The 22,594-nt window shown below is 40.9% G+C and overlaps 1 protein-coding gene across 1 annotated transcript; it reads left to right on the plus strand.

Moving 5' to 3' along the window:
• Window positions 1-20: 20 nt before the first annotated feature.
• Window positions 21-21,867, plus strand: ADAT2 (adenosine deaminase tRNA specific 2). Its single transcript, XM_059177372.1, has 6 exons — window positions 21-221; window positions 10,040-10,144; window positions 13,329-13,479; window positions 14,681-14,787; window positions 20,090-20,162; window positions 20,278-21,867. The coding sequence occupies exons 1-6, from the start codon at window positions 123-125 to the stop codon at window positions 20,319-20,321; spliced, it is 579 nt and encodes a 192-aa protein (XP_059033355.1). The 5' UTR covers window positions 21-122; the 3' UTR covers window positions 20,322-21,867.
• The last annotated feature ends 727 nt before the right edge of the window (window positions 21,868-22,594 follow it).

Genomic DNA, 22,594 nt, shown 5'->3' on the forward strand with positions numbered 1-22,594 from the left:
GCTCCCGAGTGCGTCGCCGTTCGACTTCCCTGGAAACCGTGGCCCGCCGTCGCCGCGTTCCGTTACACGCGCTCCTGCGCGACCCCAGCCTCTGGCGCCGAGCACCGCGGCCCGGGCGCGGCATGGAGGCGAAAGCGGCAGCCACGCCGGCTCCTGGCGGCGGCGCGGGCTCGGTGACCGCGGAGGAGACCGAAAAGTGGATGGAGGATGCGATGCAGATGGTGAGGGCTGCAGGAGGTGGACGCCGTGGGTGGGACGTTTCATTAGCCCCCTTCGTGACCCGAGCATTTGAGCAGACGCCCGGGGTGTGCCTTCTCGCCACCGGAGTCTCCATGGCGGTCACGTTTTCTGGGGTGGACAGCTGGCTTTACTGCCCTGAAATGGTCTTTAGTCTCACCGTGCTGTAGGGGAAGGAAGAGAGGAAATAGAGAAATCGTTTCTTTTGTCCCTGGCACGTCGGAGCCCCACATCCTCATTCAGCTGCTGCTGGCACGGAACGTGCCGAGTCCCCTTCTTTCCCGCAGACACACTCGCAAATCCGGAGAGTCCCATTCTTCTGTGCTTAGACCAGGAGGAGAAAGGACGCTGATAGATCAGGATAAAACAAATCCCTGCACAGCCAGATCCCGCCAGTCATTCGTCTGTCTTCCTGCCCTCTGGCCTTTCCAGGACGGCAGGCTCATTAGGGCTCTGATCTGATGGGTGTCCGGTCCGACCTTCCCCATACTTCCGTGTGCCAGTGAGCTCCTTCATGGGGAGAAGACTGTGTTGGGCAGACGTATGTAAAATGTCCTAACGGTTCACATTTTTCTAAAGCTGCTGTAAAGGAAATCTTATTTCACACATGGTTCTGATTGTATTTTCCTAGTGGCCTCTGGTCTCCAGTAGTTAATTGATTGCATAATTATGTATTCATTCACTCCACAGATGTTTATGGAGTACACCATGCTTGGCATTGGGAATTCAGCACCGAGACTGATTTTGGTATATTCCTCTCTGCTCTCTGTTCAGACTGTTTCCCCGGCATTCATTCGCTGTTACAGCCAAATGTTTTTCTCTAAGCCCGGATGCATGACAGCGTCTATCCATTTGTTTCAGCTACTTACACAATGTCCCTTTAAACGCGTTTCTCATACTTTTTGGAAAACGACCCAGAGTAAAAAAAAAAAAAAAAAAAAACACCATTTTATATTGCAACCCAGTGAATAACACACGTAGCTATCACCGAAACAAAAGTTTCACAGAACAGTACTTAACCTTCCTGGTATTTTTTGGATGGGGGAGGGGTGTGCTTGTATTTCGGACAAATATTCCACATCCGTGAGCCTCTTCAGTCACAAGTTTTTTTGGAACGATGCTGTTGGCCTTGGCCAGTCGGAGGATGGAGTCATCTGACTCACCCATCCTGGTAGTGGACCCTCATAGAGCGTAGTGTAAACTGGTACTTGAATCTGCCCGTTGTCTGGTCACTCAGCCACGTTCGTCTGAGTGGACGCGTGAGCGGTGGTACGGATGGTGCGGTTGCTGGCAGAGCATTTCCGCGGCAGGTCCAGCCAGGTCCACGAATTGGCCAGCATCGCTCTGCAGGGCCAGAGCGCGCCTGGCGCCACCGCCACCACCGCCACCACTGCCACCACCACTGCCCCAGCGCAGAACGCTCTTTTGTCCATTTTTGAAAAAAATGCTGGTCCTGACCTACTAACTTGATTTTATGACCCATTCTTGGAGCTCACTTCATAATTTATTTCCTCCAATAAACTTATAAGATATATAGCATTCCAAAACTTTAATTACTGTTCACATATACATTTAAAAATGAATTTGTAACTTGTCATATGGATTTGTTAGTCCTGAACCTCTTTTATGTTACTAAATCCTCTACATTGGGGACGAGTTTGCACGTGATATCAAAATCTCACTCTCCCTTCTCCAAATCATTTCAATAATGCGTATGCTGGGCAGCTTCTTCCTAAATAGTGAAGATGATAATATATACACAAAAAGGCTAAAATTCCCTAAAGTAAGCTGCATTCGTATCCTTCCGTGGGTGAGAGACTTCCAGAGGGCAGATGATGCCTGAATGCTGAGAAGTCAGAATATATGGGCTCTTCCATTCATTTTCATTTGCTTCAGGAGCTCTCTCCTCAAAGTATTTATTTGTGGAGGCTGCTTAGATGAAATTTTCAGAGATGCTACCCTGGAGAACTTAATAGTGTTTGGAGAACTTAATAGTGTTTTTGAAAACATAACTTTATCAGTCATTGGGCTTTTCTGCTCATGTAGCAGAGCTGGGATTTTTTTTTTTTTCCATCCTTTCACATTTTGGGTCTTTATTTTCCTTTAAGTGTCTTTTGGTCATAATATATTGGAATATTTCCTCCATCTATCTCTGCACTGTTCTCTAGACTTCTGGACTAAATACTTAAGTCCTTTTATGACTTTTTGCTGTGACCTTGCACAAGTCATCTCCTACCCCCTTCCCTTCCTACCCTATAATATGAGATGATTGTACTCCACATAGTTACTCAGATCGCTCTGGCTTTGACATTTTTGTCTCTTAATTGGATTATATATTTTTTATATTGGGTTATATGTTTTTTAAGATTTTATTTATTTATTTGACAGAGAGAGGCACTGTGAGCAGGAGAGGGAGAAGCAGGATAAGCGCTGAGCAGAGAGCCCTATGTGGGGCTCAATCCCAGGACTCCCAGGATCATGACCTGAGTGGAAGGCAGATGCTTAACCAACTGAGTCGCCCAGGAACCCTTCTTAATTGGATTATAAAAACCTAGGGGATGTGATTACCTAGTTTACCTATACCCACATAAGGTCAAGAAGGACCTTAACTTAGCTCTTGTATTTTGGTTTTGACCTATACATGTTCTTCTAGGTCTTAAAGAAGGGGAAGAGTGTTTGTCATAAGTCTTGTGCTTTGTTTAGTCTCTCCCTCCCCACTACAGAAACTTCAAATCTTGAACTACTTCAAAGATTGTTGAAGTAATTCAAGGTTTACTGTGTACTTCTGAGAAGAGTTTAAGATTAAACAAGAAGCATAGCCAGTGCCAAATATGCTCACCTCTGAGGAATTTGACAGGGAAATATGCAGGGTACATGTAGTAGCATCTTCATAGCATTTGTGCAGAGTAGACATATGTCAATGGCCAATATGGATAAGTAGAATGTCTGGCTCTGGACCAGCCAAGTCATATAATTTCTGGGTCTTACTGTTTAAAATAAAGGGATTGTGCTAGAAAATTTCTATCCTAGTCTACGATTTTAATCTACAGACATAAGCCTGAATTATAAAAGAAAGGAAAACAGTTTTTGAGGAAGCTTAAAATCCATTTTTTAAAATGTCTAAAGTAAGTGAGTCTGAGCAAAAAGCCATATAACCCTAATAGTTCAACAGGTATAACATTTTTTGGAAGGCAACCTGACATGATATGATTAACAGCCTCAAAAAAAAAAAAATGTTCATATCATTTGACATAGTAAGATAAATATGTGGCAGTTAGCTTAAGGAAATAGTTTAGAAAGATAAAAGTAATCATTGTCATTTCAGTGTTTCTTGTAACAGGGAAAACTAGGAAGCATTTCAAACTTCCGATGAAAGCAAGTGGTTAAATTATGGTATATTACTGGGTTGAATAACGTGCTTTTATCAAAATGGTTATGGCTATTAGGTACAAACATGACATTAACTATCACGGCTACATATGATATTCAACATTAAGCAAGCAGAATACAAATTATTTTATACTATACATATATTTTTAGAGGTTAGGCATATGTTCAAACCCTAGAATAGCTACTGGCAGCCAGCTAACTTTGACAGGTTCTTAACCTTTCAGCCACAAGGCCTCTTCTGTAAAATGGGTGTATAGTATCTATGTTGCAGGGTTGTATAGGTTAAAAGAGATAATGTTTGTAAAGTCCCTGACATATTATGCTCAATAAATAAAAGCTGTTTTTTTTCTTTATCAAATAAACAAAGACTAGAGGAGAACACACACACAAATAATTAGTTAACATGGTAAAGATATTGGTCTTTTTTTTTTAAGATATGGGTAATTTTAAAGAAAGTTTTCACTATGCTTTTTTAGTAAAAATCTAATAAAAAAGATAGCATAAGAAGAATAAAAACAGAAAGGAGCCCGTGGTAAGTAAATAGATGTTAGTGGAATAGAGATGGGTTCTTTATACCATCAAAGGCAGAAAACAGAAGAGAAAGATGGATGGGTTTTAATTACATAAATATTAAAAATTTCTGCATGTTAAAAGGACAAGGTACAAAATAACAACGCAAATTCACAAAGAAATGATCAGATTTGACCGAAAGTTGGTGGGAAAGTTGGAAAGTATAAGAGGAGATGGATTGAAAACTATGTAAATTATTTAATTAGTTTAATTCTATTTTGAACTCGACAGCAAAACAAATATGTATTTTATTGAACAGCATTTCACCTAAACCCATTTCCGTGGGGTTTTAGGGTTGTTCTCACCACCTTCTCTCTAACCCACCATTCCCAGCTGCTCAACCACTCCCCCTCAGCATGGTGGGCTGGGCTAGTCCTCATTCATAACCTGATTTGCCCCACAGCTCATGTTTCCTCTCTCATTTGGACATCAGCTGAAGGCTTTTCATAAAAAAAAAAAAAACAAAAAAAAAAAACGAGTTACTCTAAACAAATAGGAAGATAGGGGAAGAGAGGAAGGGACGTGGAATAAAGGAGCTACATTTGCTGGAAGGAAAAAGAGAATTGCAAAGAAAGTATGAAAGGCACATGTCCAGTCACCTGGGGGCCTGGGTGGAGCAGGAGGCTGCCAGGCTTTTTTCCAGGTGACCTAAGTCAGGACTTGGAAAGACAGTGGGCTCCACAGGTTCTCCCTGTCCTATGCCACTCCTTCCCCACTGGGCCTTGCATTCCCTTCTACGTGCTTGAGGTAGCTACACAGCCACACATAGCATTACCTCTTCAGGAGATAGTTTTACAGAAAATCTGTGTCATGTGGCCCCTCATTTGTTTCTTGCAGTTTTTTAGCCTTCAACTTTCTAGGTCTCACTCTCCTTTTGTTCCTTGAACTAGGCCTCTTTTGAACCCCAAAAGTGACAAAGTAGCTGATCAGTGGTGACTGGAGTAGGAATTTGAGGCCGAGTGGCCAGGAACCTGAACCTTGTAGGTGTTCCGTAAATATTTGTTGAAGAAATGAATACCTGAAACAGATTGCCTGGATTTTGGCCTCGGCCTCTCACAGGAGCAAATCCCCTAACACCCCCATGTTTCCATTTACTCATCTGTAAGCTGGGGAAGCTCACTGAATCGATCTCCTAGGGTTGTAAGTGAAATGCATTAATAATGATAAAATGCTTAAAATAGTCCTGGGTTAAAGTAAATTTTTTTCTTTTCTTTCTTTCTTTCTTTCTTTCTTTTTTTTTTTTTAAAGATCTTATTTATTTATTTGACAGACAGAGATCACCAGTAGGCAGAAAGGCAGGCAGAGAGAGAGAGAGGAGGAGGAAACAGGATTCCCACTGAGCAGAGAGCCTGATATGGGGCTCCATCCCAGGACCCTGGGATCATGACCTGAGCTGAAGGCAGGCAGAGGTTTTAACCCACTGAGCCACCCAGGCGCCCCATCAAAGTCAATTTTTCTATAGTTGTAAGCTTTTATAATTTATAAACTCAGAATCAGAGCAATTGTTATGTAGACATAATAGTCTAGGGTAATAGGTAGAAGCTAGAAATTTAACCTGTAGATAGGTCACTCTTCAAGCCACTGGTTTTCATTTTCACCCTTCCACCAAAATTGCATCTGTGTCACCCACCCTTTTTTCTTGGTCTGTGTCCATCCCCCATCTCCGCCACTCCCTGCCGCCATCTTCCCTAACAGCAGACACTTCTGATTTTCTTTTTCTTTCTCCCTCCTTCCCTCCTTTCCTCTTTCTTTCTTCTTTCTTTCTTTCTTTCTTTCTTTCTTTCTTTCTTTTTTCTCTTCCTTCCTTCCTTTCTCTTCCTTTCTTTCTCTCTCTTTCTTTCTCTTGAAATATTTTATTTATTTATTTTAGAGAGATCGCACAAGCAGGGGAGGGGCAGTGGGAGAGGGAGAAGCGGACTTTCTCCTGAGCAGAGCCACCCAGTCGCTCTGACACCCTTGATTTTCCTGCTACCTTCCTAGGCATTTCTTCTTAACCTCCATTACAAGGTATTTCTCATTTACTCTACTTGTACTATTATTTTTTAAACGTTTCCTTTTGAAATAATTATAGATTCACGGAAGTTGCCAAAAAAAAAGAAAAGAAAAGTATATAGGGAAAGCTCCTGTACCCTTCACCCAGCTTTCCTCTGTGGTAACATCTTAGGTACCTGCCGTGCAGTGATCAAACCAGGAGAAGGACATTGCTGCAATCCGTAGAGATTATTCAGCTAGAACCGGCTTTGTATGCACACGTGTGTGGAGTTCTGTGCAATTTAGTCATGGTTGGTTTTGTTGACCCTCCACCGGAACTGCTCGGTTACAAGGCTTCGTGCTATCCTTCATAGCCGCTATTCTCTCAAACCTTTAAACCCCGGCAGGCACTAATCCATTCTTAGTAGCTGTAATTTTGCATTTAGGAATGTTATATATGTGAATATAGAATCTTCGGGGGGGGGGGGTTCTTTTCATTCAGCAGATTTCCCTGAAGCCCATCCAAATGTTGAGTGAATCAGTAGTCTGTTTCTTTTGTTGCTGTGTAGTATTTTATGGGATGGACGTACCATAGTTCAACTATTCATCCTCTGAAGGACATTTGGATCATTTCCAGTTTTTGCCTATTATGAATAATATAGCTACAAACATTTGTGTCTGTATATGAATTCATGTACTGTATGACCACAAGCTTTCGGTTCCTTGGGATAATGCCTGAGAGTGCAGTTGCTGGTTCATATGTTCACTGCATGTGTTGCTTTTTAAGAAGCTACCAAACTGGTTTCCAGAATGACTGTACCATTTTACAGTCCTTCTAGCAGTGTATAAGTAAGTGACCCCATTTTTCTTCAGCCTCACCAGCATTTGGTGTTTTTACTTTTTATTTTAGCCACTGATGGTGTGTAGTGGTAACTCATTGTGGTTATAATTTGCATTTCCCTAATAGCTAATGCTATGAATATCCTTACATGTACTTATTTGCCGTCTGTATGCCCTCTTTGGTGAAGTGTCTTTTAATGTCCTTTGTCCATCTTCTAGTTGGATTGTTTTTGGATTTTTTTGTTGTTGAACTTTGAGAGTTCTTTGTATAGTCTTGATAGTAGACCTTTGTGGGATATACAGTTTGCAAATATTTTCTTTCAGTTTTAGCTTGTCCTTTCTTTTTCGTAACAGTGTATCAGTTTCCTATGGCTTCTGTAACAAATCACTACAAACTAGGGGGCTTAAAATGACACAAGTTTATTCTCTTACAGCTCTGGGTGCCAAGTTTTTGAAATTCATTTCATTGGGCCAAACCCAGTGTGCCAGCAAAGCTCTGTGCCCTCTGAAGGTTCTAGAGGTGGTTATGTTTCCTCAACTTTTCCAGCTTCTGGAGCAACATTCTTTACTTGACTCATGGCTTCTTTACTTGACTCATGGCTCCTTCCTCTATTTTCAAAGCCAACGGTGTAATGTCTTCAAATCTCTTTCTCTGCCTCTCTTATTAGGAGACTTGTGATTGCATTTAGAGCCACCCAAATAAGCCAGGATAATTTTCCTATCTCAAGATATTCAATAAATATTTGTGGGATGAGTAAATGATTTCTCCTTTGTGTGTGCGTGGGGTTCTGTGTACTCACAATCTAATTTTAAATAACATTTTCCATGTGCTGATTGCCTTAACTGTGTGGGTACTCAGCATCACCATCCTCCCTAGCTGTCAGTCCTCCTCCTGGCTTTTCTTTCTCTAGTAGCCAATGGTGCATTTATGTATTTATTTATTTGTGTATTTATTTATTATTTGTATATATTCACCAAACCTTGGAACTCTTCAGACTTTCAAATTTTGCATAACCTGGCATGCTTTAGCCATTGTTACGGAACTGAACAGAGCTAGCCTGTGGGTGGTTCATGACCCAGTTCAGAAGAATGCAGTCTTACTGCTTCAGCTACTCTCTCCCTACATTTCTGTAGGCCCTAGCTCTGCCCTGCCAGTCTGGAAGAGGAAGGAGAGATACAGTTTGCTATCCCTGTGCTGTGTGCCTCTCCTTTCACCTTTATTGGCCCAAGGACAAGTTAAGTGTCAGTTAAGAGCCTGGTTGAAGTGGCTAAGTAACCCATGTTAGCATGGTGATAGAACATTATTGCTACTCTAAATAAAGTATAGCTGGGAATTGGGGCTAGTGCAAGAGGTAGAACATGCAGTCTTAAGCAATGTCTTCATTGTATATGCCTTAGGCTGTATGTGAATACCAACACTTATATGCCTTAGGCTGTATGTGAATACCAACACTTAATTAGTAATCTGATCTTCCAAAGTGTCTTCAGGTCTGTCAAAATAAGAAATGCTGTGCCTTTCTAAAAACAGCTATACTTGGATTTTCTTGACTACAGTGAGTTGGAAATGATTACACACTAGTTCCAGGGTTGTATTCTTCCTTGTTCGCTCTCAGCAACAGGATCAAGGAGTATGCAGATATAACCTGCTTGCTTTTGCCCTCTGCCCAAAGAAGTACTCTTTAACTATTTTGGGCCTCGACTGCTGTGGTTCAGTCAGCAACAAAGCCAGGAGAAAAATGGACAGCCTCTGATGGAGGAGACTTTGCATATATAACCAGTGGTTTGCCCTTTCTAGGATGCAGGTGGTGGACATATCCTTAGGCATACTTTTCTAATGAATATTTTTCAGTCAAGATGTTCTTTACAGGCAATGAAATACACGGGTCTTAGATAAGTTGTCCATTCAGTTTTGACTGATGCAAACATCTGTGTAACCCACCCCCTTTACAAGATAGAGTTTTGACTACCCTGGAAAAGTTCCTTGTGTCCCTTTCCAATCAGTCTGTAGATGCCTTTCCAGGAAGAAATTGCTATCATCGTGTTTAGTTTTGTCTGTTCTAGTACTAAACCTGAAGGGAGCCATACAGTGTGTATGCTTTTGTGTTTGACTTCTTGCACTCAGTGTGTCTGACATTCACCCGTGTTGTTGTGCATATCTCTAGCTTGTTCCTTTCCATCGCTCAGTAGCAATCCATCGTGCCACTGTGCCGCAGTTTGTTTCCCCGTTCTCTTGTTGGCGCACACCTGTGCCATTCGTAGATTTGGGCTATTATGAATCAAGCTATTATGAACGTTCTTTTACAAGATTTTTTTTTTTTTTGGTGGACATGTATTCCCTTCTCTTAAATATATACTTAGGATTAGAATTTGTTCATAGGCTACATGTATATTTACTTTTTAGAAAAATTTCCCAAGCGTTTTCCAAAGTGGTTGTGCCATTTTAGCATAGAGCCCTCCAAAGCTTTTCTTGTGTCGAAGCAGAAATAGCACAGAGAGATGTCCAGGCTGGTTACCTTCATGCTGTTGGAACTTGAGAGGGTACCTTCTATAATACTTAGTGAAACAAAAAAATGAAGCAAGTAGAATTTCAACAAGGAGAGGGCTTCAGTAAAATATTTATACATTCTTTTATATATATAAAAGTTTTAGACATTTCTCTTATATATTCTTTTATATTTATATATAAAAGTATTTATATATTCTTTTCCTTTGCAAATATGTATGTGATCTCCGAAAAGCTGCACAGGCCCTGCCACCGTGGGAAGAGGCAATAGCAGCAGCCTTTTGCTCACTTCTTCTTCCAGTGAGAAGAAAAAGAACCAGAGGCTTGGAACCAGTGAGGGGGGTTTGTTCCCGAGTCTCCCTTAATACAGATAGAACAGAACAGAGGCACTAAATACTGAACTGTACGGAGGGAAGGGAAAGCTCAGCTGTATTTCTTTGTTCTGGTGTTTATACATGTGTGCTTTGCTGCGGGTAGTCTTTTCAAGTATTGAACCTTACGTCTTAAATTTTCCACTTTGTCTTTTAGGCCAAGGAAGCCCTAGAAAATATTGAAGTTCCTGTTGGCTGCCTTATGGTCTACAACAATGAAGTTGTGGGGAAGGGACGAAATGAAGTTAATCAAACCAAAAATGTATGTCGATTGAATAGTTTAATAGCAAACATACAACAGTAAGGGTAGGAGTGCACTGCCCTTCATCACAGTTGGCAAGAAGGTGGGTCTGTGTCAAGACCTGTAGGTATGAATGGAAGGGTAGTTTCCCTTAACTTTTCTTTTTTTGAATGTCTTCCTCTCTGATTATAAAAGTGATCCATGTTCATTTTTTAAAATTTGGAAAATATAAAACGTCTAATGAAACAATACAATCTTTAGCACTAATTTTCTATTTCATGGAGTTTTATTTTAGCATTGAGTGAAACTCAAGAATGAATTTTGTTACTTTGGAGTGTTAGTACTGAAGAAATGAATCTAATCTCCATCTTAAGCAAATCTAATATAGAAAAATTCCACTATACAAAACTCATCAGTTTAACTCATATCACATTATGTAGTACCTTTAAATAATGTTTTCCTCCCAGTAAATTAAAAAATCACCTTTAGTTTATACCTTTAGAGGTATTAAAGTATTGTGTAGAGGAAACTGTTCGTTTACTAGATAATTCAATGGAATAAAGTCTCTACCACCTGCTGTCTCTGTACCTACATGTGGTATACACTTTATTATTTTTTTAAATTTTTATTAATTTTTTAGACAGAGAGGGGACACATGCATGAGTGTGGTGGGGAGAGGGAGAGAGAGAATCTTAAGCAGGCTCCACACCCAGTCCTTGATCTTATGACCCTGAGATCATGACCTGAGCTGAAAACAAGAGATGGACGCTTAACCCAGTCACACTGATATTACACATTAATAGTTTGTGTGCCTTTATGTTATTGTGGTTAGGTTGAGAAGTTTGTGAATTAAGGCAACGCTTCTTGGTATCACAACAGTGTGTCACAGTACGTATAAATGAATTCCAGTTTTAGGATTATCAGAAATACTAGGTGGACTCACAGCTTATAACCATAACACTGCTCACACAGACTTTGATCTTATCATTCAGTTGTGGGAACCAGAGAACAGGCTGGGCTGGTACCGGTACTATGGGGTATTTAATGTTTATCCATCACATCTATCAAAAAGAAAACACATGCAAAGTAGGACCTGGATTCACAGAGCAATTATTATTTGGATATCAAAACATTTGTGAGGTAAGTAATAAACATGATGCCGCAATTAGTAAATACACATATACTTGTCAGGGAGTAGAATTCTGTATTTTAAGTAATTGCCCTCTCTCCCTATTTTGTGTATTTTGTGCTTTGGGATAATATCTTTAATATCAGAACTTTGAATGCCCTGATGTCCATCTAATCCCCCCATGACCTGGGTTTCTTTGTATCTTGAAATTAACCTGCGTTTATTTTGGTTTCTGTACCTGATAGAAGATTGCCCTATAAAATACTATACAAAGACCTTTGACCCCAAATGAGGAAACCTGAGTCCTGCTTTTGGCTCTGATACTACGATCACCTCTCCCACTGTGTGTTTTTGACATGTCCTAAATTAGCTTCTGGTTCTTCAGCACCAAAAGAAGAGTGGAGGGGCGCGAGGGTGGCTTAGTTGGTTAAGTAGCCAACTCTTGATTTCGGCTCAGGTCATGATCTCAGGGTCCTGGGGATCAAGCCCCAAGGTGGGCTCCATGCTCAGCAGGGAGTCCACTTCCTCTCCATTTGCCCCTCCCCCTCCTCTCTCTCTGTCTTTCTCTCTGATAAATAAATAAATCTTAAAAAAAAAAAAATAAAAAAGCCCAAGGGTGCCTGGTTGCCTCAGTGGGTTAAAGCCTCTGCCTTCGGCTCAGGTCATGATCTCAGGGTCCTGGGATTGAGCCCCACATTGGGCTCTCTACTCAGCAGAGAGAGCCTGCTTCCCCTGTCTCTCTGCCTGCCTCTCTGCCTACTTGTGATCTCTGTCTGTCAAATAAATAAATAAAATCTTTAAAAAACCCTCAAAAAACAAACAAACAAAAACCCAACACTTTCTTTACTTGTTTCCAGGACATTACATCACTCGGGATTTTCTAAAAAAGTGAGGTTGGTTGCAGGGATTCAGTTAAACAGTTACTTATTGAGTATTCTGGGCAGATTTGACTCAGTAATTCTGAGGCTGATTGTTAAAAAGCCCCTGAATTGGGGAAACTTTTTTTTTAAGTGCCCCAGTTACTTCTGCTATGCAGGCGGCTTTGGGAATTTGTTCTCTAAAGTCCCTTCCAGCTCTGAGATCGTAACTCAGGACCAGCCTTGCTTCCACCTGCCTGTAGCTTCTATGGCACCTTGGGCCACGGTGCCAGCATCTCTCACACCCTACTCCACGCCACAGGTTCATGAGCACTTCCTGTTTGCCCCAACCAGATCTGTACTTGCTGAGGACAGACTTTGTAGCCTCATACAGTATTTAGCACTATGGCTTGTACATCGTTAACAAGCAGTGTAAGTTTATTGATAAATGTGATTATTCTGAATATCATTAATAATTCTTGCATGTCAGAGCACGTGGACTGCAAGGAGCATACGCTTCTTGTAATTCAGTGTTTTATGAGGTATAGATGCCAGTGAACCCTGTTTTACATACGGGGGAAGGAAGGCTTCAAGAAGTTGTGTAACCTGCCCAAGGCCACGTAATAAGTGATGTCACAGTCAGGATTCAGACTCAACTATGGTTATTTCCACACACTGTGTGATATCTCCTATAATCTGTGCCACTCAGGAGGTATCTGAGACTGATACCAAATCTGCTTTTCTCTAGAGTCTGCCAGAGTGAAAAATCTCATTCCAAAGAAAATATAAGTGATGACATCCCACTAACTACCTACACATTTGCCTAGAGTCAAGTGAGGGACGGCCTTGGAAATGTCTGGAATGGCCCACCTGCGTGTGAAGACTTCAGGCTTCCCCTCAAATATTCACAAGCTCTAGATTCCTTTTTTCCTCCCTGAGACTAATATTCTCTATTGCATTTTAATTGAAAGAGCATTTAGTTAAGAGGTACTTAACTAAAAATGCAGCATAATTCTCATGCTATCTCCTATTTGGTGTCTTTTGTTGGTGAGGTTATGGGACTTGAACTGGGAAACACATTGCCAAGCACTAAGAGCATCCCCAAATGTTTATTCATTAAAACATTGGCAGAAGCATTAGGCCCATTTTTTTGGTATTGGTTTTCATATGTTTGCACAATACAGTTACATGTTGATGTAATAATCCTCTCTCTCTCCAGGCTACCCGACATGCAGAAATGGTGGCCATTGACCAGGCCCTAGACTGGTGTCATCGAAGTGGCAAGAGTCCTTCTGAAGTATTTGAACACACCGTGCTGTATGTCACCGTGGAGCCCTGTATTATGTGCGCAGCTGCTCTCCGCCTGATGAGTATCCTTTGACTTTGTGAGTTAATGTTGTGTGCCCTTCCTGTAACCTTGAAAATGGCCAGACACATAACCTGCTTTTCTCATATGCAAAAACAGATTTATGAAGCAAGTTGAAATAGATTGTACCCCTTGGCCAAAAATTTTTAGGAAGGATTTTTAAATCATAAGATTTCTTCATTTTATATCAATATATGTAAAACTATTAACCAAATAAAACTAGAGGAAGAAAAACTCAGAGCTAACAAACTTACATAATGATAAGTCACAAATTAAAGTAGATTATAAAACTGCAGAGAAAATGTCTGAAGAATATGTACCTTTGACTAATAGATTATAGGCGGTTTAAAATTTTTCTTTCTCTGTTTATATGTTTTTGTTTGTGTTTTGTTTATATATTTTTGCCAAGAATATCTGTTAAATTGTGTGAAAAATTTTAAGTCAAAAGTAAACATAAGGTAAAAAAAAGTCACTGATGATATTATAATTGTAAATAAATGGGAAATTGAGAAAGTTACAGCTCTTTGAAATGTGTCTTTCATAGAGTAAGTGACACAAATACTGAGTGTTAGCAAGTTTGTCTCTAAGATCTTTAAAAAATTACTTGCTTGTTCAAAACCTCAATTTCATACTTGTACATTTTTATGTACTTGTTTTTCTATGTATATGTGAAAAATTTTTATCACTTTAAAAATAACAGAGGGTTTTGAGTATTACATGTATAGTCTCTACTATGTGAAGAAGGAGGTTCTGGTAAACTTAGAACTTTCTCCCCATCCTGCCTCACAGAGTGGCTCAACTTTGGTCTGTTTTATATTGGGGCATGGGTTATGTTTTATTTGGCAAAAGGTTAGGGGACAATCCTATTTTTAAAAGGTAAAAATCCCCAGATTAAACTCCTGCTTCCTTTCTGGCTCCAATTCTCTAATGACTCAAGGAAAGTGAATTAGGAAAGACAAGAGAGAACACCAAACAATGAACATTCAGCAACTATGTATCTGGTTTTCTTTATTTGCAATTGTGAGATGTTAATCTCTAAATCCTTAAAACTTCTTTTGTGTAATGGTATTGTATGATTTTTAAAATTAAGCCTAAACTTAACTGTTTTTGAAAGTAGCCTGAGCTTGTCTGTCCAGGGTGACCTGGTTTTGTCACTCTATGCGTTTGAGCTGCATACTCTTTTCAGGACCTTAATTCTTTTTCATAAATCCCGCTGGTCGTGTATGGCTGTCAGAATGAACGGTTTGGTGGTTGTGGCTCTGTCCTAAATATTGCCTCTGCTGATTTACCAAATACCGGGAGACCATTTCAGGTAATGTTTCCCATTTATGCTTTTTCTTGCTAATGACTTTGAGCTTTTCACGGGCTTGGGAATAGTTCATGTGTGGTCAGTACACCAGAAAGCCATGCTGGGACTAGACAGACTCTAGGACTTCTCGTCAAGTTCATTTGTGCCTTAGTAGAAGACAGGTAATCATTTCCAGGTGAGTGCTTGCCTCTCTTAAATAGCAGAATCTCTCCAGAAGGAGAGTCCATGGCCTTCTCAAGTATCTCCTGACAGTGTTCACCAGCGCCTTCAGGTATGCTTTGGAGACGCTGTCACTGTTGACATTTTCCCTCGGTGAGTGTCCCCAGCTCCCTGCTGCCCCGCGCTTGTGTGAAGCTGGGCCTCTGTCAGTGACAGCAGATACTATTTATGATGCACACACAATATTTTTGCTCAAAGTCCTTTTGCTTTATCACTGTGTACTATTTTTTTTACATTTTTAAAAAAAGATTTTACTTATGAGAGAGACAGTGAGAGAGAGAGTGTGGGTGGGGCAGGAGCAGAGGGAGAGGGACAAGCAGACTCTGCACTGAGCCTAGAGCTCGACATGGGGCTCAATCTCAAGACCCTACGATCAAAGACCCTGAGCCAAAACCGAGGGCCACATACTTAACCAACTGGGCCACTGAGGCATCCCCGTTGCTATGTACTATTTTTATGTCTAGCAATGAATATTTGTATTTTCATTATGTTCCGCCCTGTCTTTTTAATATGGACATTTTCCCCAGACCCAAGTATCCACATTGCTTTAATCTTCTCTTTCTCTCTGTATCTCTTTTTTTTTTTTTTTAAAGATTTTATTTATTTATTTGACAGAGAGAGACAATGAGAGAGGGAACACAAGCAAGGGGAGTGTGAGAGGGAGAATCAGGCTCTCCGCTGAGCAGGGAGCCCAATGTGCAGCTCTATCCCAGGACCTTAGGATCATGCCCTGAGCCAAAGGCAGATGCTTAACCCACTGAGCCACCCAGGCACCCCTGCTTTCATCTTCTCTTAAAAATTTTATTTTCCCTTCAATCTTGCCACCTGTCCCAAAGTTTTTATGTTTAAAAGAATTGGTAGTTCAGAGTTTGGCTTACAGACACATAGCATTTTTTGCAAACTGGTTTGATTATTTTTTCCAAGGTTAATCCAGAAATATAATGTTTTAAAAAGAAAAGGATTTAATAAATGCTGGACATGGTGGGTGGTTAACTTCAAAGCCCTCAGATATTCTTAGGAGAATACTGAGTACCTATGAAGGGCTAAATTTGGCTGAACCCCACTGAGAATAAGTTTTGGAAAACATTCTATTTTGAGTCTTCCCAGCTGAACATTAGCTTTCCTAACAACTTCTGTACATTTTAGAATAGATGACATTTAACATCACATCAGAAAATAAATTGTAATAAAATGATGGCGAGTAAACAATATAATCAGCTTGACCATTTAAAAAAATCTGTGAAGTGATTTTATTTTTCCAATCACTTATATCAGTAGCTTGAATTTTGATTACCTAACTCTTTGCAAGTGAATTGCTGCTGACTTTGTACTTCATTTATGAGAAAGAGGTAAAGAATTTCTGAAAGTTTCTGGGCAGAACAAGGATGTGCCTTTGGATATTAGACATGGGTAAAAAATTTCTGTCCAACACCTCAGTGACATTGGTGCATAAATAGTCCTCCCCTACGCATCTCTGCACAGGGCTGATCTGGCTGAACTGAAGAATAAGTTTGTTTGTAGTGTGTGTACCTGGCCAAATTGGCTCCAGGGAAATGAATGACCATGATTTGAAGCCATATCTCTAGGTTTGATGCCAAATTATGGTGGGTTTTTTTTTTTAAGTGTCTGAGATTCTTTTTTTTAAATTAAGTATTTTATTTATTTATTTGACACACACACACAGAGCTCACAAGTAGGAAGAGAGGCAGGCAGAGAGAGGAAAGTGGGCTCCCTGCTGAGCAGAGAGCCCAATATGGGGCTCTCTCCCAGGACCCTAAGACCATGACCTGAGCCAAAGGCAGAGGCTTAACCGACTGAGCCACCCAGGTGCTCCAGTGTCTGAGATTCTAAAGAAAACATACCTTAGGTCTCTGGATCCTGTGTTTTCTTCCTTTATTGGACTGGTTTGGGTAGGAGGGTTTGTGGGAGGTGGGATACTGTTTCTGTACTGCAGAGTCGTAGAGTCATTTAATGCTTCTAAGCAGCATTAAGCTCATAGAGGAGACCTATAGAATTATTCTTTTCCAAGAAGATGGTGATTACCTTATAATACAGACCTGGTCCATTTTTTAAACGCTTATTTTAATAAGAATGTGTGCTTTTTATTAAAGCCACAAATTTGTACATATAATGAATAATTGAAAACACTGTCTTGGTATCACAGAGTGATGCAGTTTCCTTCTCCATCTAAAACTCAGGGGGTCTCATCCCAGACTGCATATTACAGAGCTTTTAGGTGTGGCTGTGGGAGGTCCCCACCCCAGACCAATTGGATAAGAAGGTGAGAGGGTAGAAGAGAATATAGTAATTTTTTTCTTATTTATTTATTTATTTATTCTTTTTTATCTATTTAGTTTTATTTATTTTTCACAAACTCTGTGTCCAGGGCTAACTTTCACTAGATCTCAGGGAGGGAGCTGCTGTGCTATGTGGGAAACCCTTCACCCAGAGGCAGGTTTTCCATGAACATTCATTGATGATGGGTGAGGGGACAGGCCCCTATATGTGTTCTCCCTGTTTCTCAGGAGAGGGGCTCACCACACCGGACCCTTTCCGAATGGGACTGTGGGGGTGGGCGGGTGGGGTCGCCCAGGCAGCCTTGGGCTGGGACGGCGGGGGGACCAGCTATCGGGGACCAACCAAGGCTCCATGTCACTATCTTATCTTCCACCTGGGGGGGATTCTGACAGAGAGGCATTCAGCCATAATCCCAGAGTTCCCAGGTGATTCCACTAAGCAGCCAAGGTGGAGGAACACTGGTCTAACTTCATAGGAGAGGAGAGTGCTTTGTGCTAGTTGGTGTTCATGAGAACATGAGGAGAGGTGGCGCTCTGAGCAGCATGAACGCTTAATGTGGTGTGAGGAGAAGGGGACTGACCCACCATGGTTAGCATGATCTGAGAAGGTTGTGAGGACTAGAAGCCAAAGGAGGAGGGAGCTCTAAAAGGAAGCAAGAGTGGTCAGTAGTCTCCACAGCTGCAGAGAATTGAGGAGGTTGGAAAGGGAACCAGTGTTTTGGTCAGTAGGGGCCGGTGGGATATTTGGAAGCAAAGCCAGTGAGGATGAGGTTGAGGAGGAAGTGAGAATCACAGGAGCAACAGTGAGGAATCTGGAATGTTCTCAGGGACCAGCAGGGTAGCAGCTTGCCTGAGGGGCAGGGTGGAAGGAAGGTTATTGGGATCCCCCGCCCAAGCTTTACTGAGCTATAATTGACATATAACGCTGTGTATGTTTAAAGTATACAGTGTGAGGATTTGATAGCTGTATAGATTATGAAATATTTACCGCAATAAAGCTAGTTAACACACATCCACCTCACATAATTACCCTTTTGTTGTTATGGTGAGGACATTTAAACTCTACTCTCTTAACGTAACAGTTTTCAAGAACACAATATAGTATTGTTAACTAGAGTCGCCCTGCTATACCTTAGATCCTCAGAATTTACCTTAGAACTGAAAGTTTGTATCCTGAGATCAGCTGTCTCTTCATTCCCTCCAACACCCCCACCCCTCCACTCCTGGCAGCTACCATTCTACTCTCTGCTTCTATAAAGAAAGTGTTTTATAGCTATATATATCATTATATATATGCAATAGAGTATTCAGCTGTAAAAAAGAAGGAAATTCTGCCATTTGAGACAATGTGGATGGACCTTGAGGGTACTATGCCGAGTGAAGTAAGTCAGAGAAAGACAAATACGGTATCATCTCACTTACATATGCAGTCTAAAAACATCGAACTCTGAAAGATTATTTCTTTTAACAGGGAAGGTTTATGTGGGCCATAGAGGCTCAGGTAAGAGCTGACTGAAGGCACAAGAGAACGGGAGGTTCGTTCTGACCAACAGACCACACCGGCCAGGCCCTTGTGTTGGCGCTCATTACCAGCCTCCCCTCCTGTGGCTGCTTCCAGATGTGCCTCCCCGGAATCTCTGTCCATTTAATCATTTCATGCACCTTAGAAGGATGCCATGTATCAAGTCCAAATTCCTGTGACACAGCTTCAAAGCCCTGCATATTTTGACCTCATTTTATCTAATTCTTTATCTACAGGCCCTCACCGCCCATTAGTTGGTTTCCTCACACAGACTAAGCATATTCTTACTCTTTCCCTGAAATGCTCTGCTCAATGTCTTAAAATATTCGTTTTTCTCTTAATTTTTAATTTTTATTCATTCTAGAGAGCACATGTGCATTTGCATGCGAGTTGGGTGATCTGGCAGAAGGAGAGAGAGAGAGAGGTTGAGAACCTTAAGCATGCTCAGTGCCGCGGGGGGAGCCCGTCTCGAGGCTCCATCTCATGATCCTGAGATCATGACCTGTGCCTAATCGAGAGCCGGACGCTTAACTGACTGAGACACTAGACACCTCAAATATTTGCTATCTTTAAGACAAGTTCAGATTTCATCTTCTTATAATATTTCATGTAATTTCACTCCTGACCATTATCATAGTTTCTTATTCTTTCACGTATCCATCTCTGGTCTAGTTAGATACCCAAGACGGATCAAACTGAACACTTTTAAAAAAGCTTATTTATCTGAGAGAGAGGGAGCACAGGGAGGGAGGGGCAGAGGAAGAAAGAATCTTAAGCCAGCTCTGCACTAAACACAGAGCACCTCCCGGGGCCCAACCTCACCACCCCAAGATGGGCCACTGGTAAACAGGAGTAGAGAAAAATAGCTCATGCTTAACAAACACTGAAGATGTGCGAGGTATGTAACAGGTGTTATTTTTGTAATCTTATTTAATCTTCATGAAATCCCTCTGAGGTAAGTGCTGTAATTACCTACCTTTTACACACGAGAAAGCTGAGGCACAGAGAGTTCAACTGTCATATGGAAGATCACATAGCTAATAATTTAGTACATGGTTGAGAAAGAATAGTTGATTAGAGTGATGTTTGAGTCCATACATCTGTTCTTTGGGTAATGTTCTTACTTACCCACATTGCTGCTATCCCCAAAGTATACTAATGTTATCTGAAATAAGTTTATGTAATTATGTATACTTTTCTGTGTTTGTGGGATATAGGCCACATTTTCATTTGCCAAAAATCATTCTCAGTTTTTTCATTTCATCAGTGCATTCCCGGATATCGGGCTGAGGAAGCGGTGGAAATGTTAAAGACCTTCTACAAACAGGAAAATCCAAATGGTGAGTTTTCCCCTGTTGTACATAACGTAACCTCACTGAAGACAAGTCAGTGTGAAGAGACTCGACCAGGGCCCACCTCTTCATTTTCTCTTTTCCTTTTCTATTCTTTTCACAGCACCCAAGTCAAAAGTCCGGAAAAAGGAATGTCAGAAACCTTGACTTGCTCTACTGGAAGGCTGATGCCCCTCGATGACATTCTTGGACTGAAAGCTGTTGACATCGTTGAATCATGTTTACATATGTCCTTAACTCCTGGGAAAATCATCTCTCCCCATTTGCTCTGTTGATGGAACCAATCAGCACTTTTAAAAAGTCTCCCAGTTGTGAACAATGATTAGCTTTTCTGTAAGCTTAAAGAACATTTTAAGAAGGGGGGGAAAAAAAACAAAGATTGAGGTTTTAGAAATTAGTAAGCAGTGCATAACCTTCTTGCCAAAAATCACTGTGCCCAGGCCAGGAAAGTCCCGAGTTTCAGCGTATGTGCCTCCAGACCCAGTTGGCTGGCATGTATCTGGACTGGAGTGCACCACGCGGGGGACACCTGGTTTATGCCTGGCTTTTCAGAATCGGATGCTTCATTGTTTGTCGTCACTCTGTTCTCCCAGGGGTTGAGGGCCGTGACTTCCTTGGAATCTGTAGAAGAGTTATGTATATCTAGACTATGAATGTTTGCTCCTCAGAACAGGTTTTTTGTTGTTGTTTTTTTGCTTTTATAAAGCAGAAAAAAATGCATATTTTTAAGACAAATACTTGAGCGTCATTTTTAATTCATAGCATATTGCTATCAGAAAACCATCCTTATGCCTTCTTTAAAAATGAAGATGAATATTTTCTTAAAAATAAAAGGTAAAAGCAGAAATGAGACAGTTCCTTATTTATTATCAAGCAGCTGTCCTATGCCAGGCTCTATTCATTAATTGAATCCTCAAATAAAACACGGAGCTGCTGTTGTAGCAGGGGAGATAGGAGACGCCACCTAGATTATATAGTATTTTAGAAGGTGTTAAGAATTAGGACAACAAGGGAAAAGCAGGGTAAAGGGGATAGACATGGCATTTGGGGTTGGGAGGCTGGTTGTGCAAGTAAATAGAATGGTTCGTTTAATCTGAAATCAAATTATTTCTTTTTATAAAAGTCCATATTTAGAATTAAAAGCTAAAATGCAAAAATGTGCACAGAACCCTGGAAAGGGTCTCTGCAGCAGGAAGTCCCCGATACTCAGCCTTCTGACTGCAGCAAGCAAGGGGCCCACGTGGGTGAGCGAGCAAGCTTGCAGAGCCGCCCTGGGTTTTGCTGCGTCTGCCCAGAAGGGGGCCTCACTGTTCCACCAGAAGCCCAGCTCCAGGCCCCTTTTGCATTTCTCCGGTGGATTCATTTCCTTGATGCAAAGCATCTGTATTTGTTGGTTCTGCCATTTGAGCGATGTCTGACTTGTTTGTTTTGAATTACATTACAGGCTGGAATGTAATTGTGGTAAAAGTATTTTTATATTGCTGAGAGTAGCAGCTAATCACAGTTACATGCTTCAGAGGATTTATAATTGCTTGGTTTTGTATGTGTGTGTTTTTAACTGCATTTGAGAAATTTTATGGGGAAAAATATGCATAATTTTAAATCTATAGTAATGTTACATGTAACTTCTTCTCAATTTCACCTACTTTAAAAAATTATCTCTTCATTAAATTTTAGTGCTTTGACTAGTTTATTCCTTTCTGCAGTTGGTCATAATTCATTTCTGGCTCCTTATGCTTTTCTGCAAGCTGACATTAGTGTACTTACTGTCTTCAAATCATCGCTTTTTCAGGGATTATTCTTAGACAGAAAACCTGGGACCTTTCCTCCAGTGCCAGTAAGGACCAGTAAGTTTGTCCAGTGCATCTATGGCAAGTAGGTTCTTGGTAAACATTTGTTAAGTAACATTATTGATTGAAGTTTGGAGAAAATAACAAGGGGGATATCTAGGATAAATAGCCAAAGCCCAAGATAGTATATGGGAATTTTAGCTTAAAAATTGTCAATGTTGAAAGTGTGAAGAAAGTAATAAAATGAAACCAGAAAGGATCAAAAGAAAAGACTTACTGATATATTCTGCCTCTGCTTTGTTTTGGGGAATGGGTACTTCCTGATTTCTAAGCATGGCCGAAAATTTTAATTTTGGTTATGACCTTTTTGATTCTCTCTCCAGTGACTGGTTGACTTATAGAAAAGTCTCTCCTATATTTTTAGTCTTAGGCAGAGTTTCCTCTTCTGCTTTTGGGGAAAAAATCAGGTCAGACAGCATATGGCAGATTGCCGGTCAGCGCCTCTAGTGCTGAGATGGGAGCATTGTGAGGGCATAGACGTCAGTCAAGTCTATGGGATTCTGAAGTTTCAAAGCTGTGGTGAGTTGTGGATATATGATGAGGTAATCCTGCTCCCTGAGCTCCACATTC

Source organism: Mustela lutreola, chromosome 6 (genome assembly GCF_030435805.1).
Source record: "Mustela lutreola isolate mMusLut2 chromosome 6, mMusLut2.pri, whole genome shotgun sequence".
Taxonomy (NCBI): Eukaryota; Metazoa; Chordata; class Mammalia; order Carnivora; family Mustelidae; genus Mustela; species Mustela lutreola.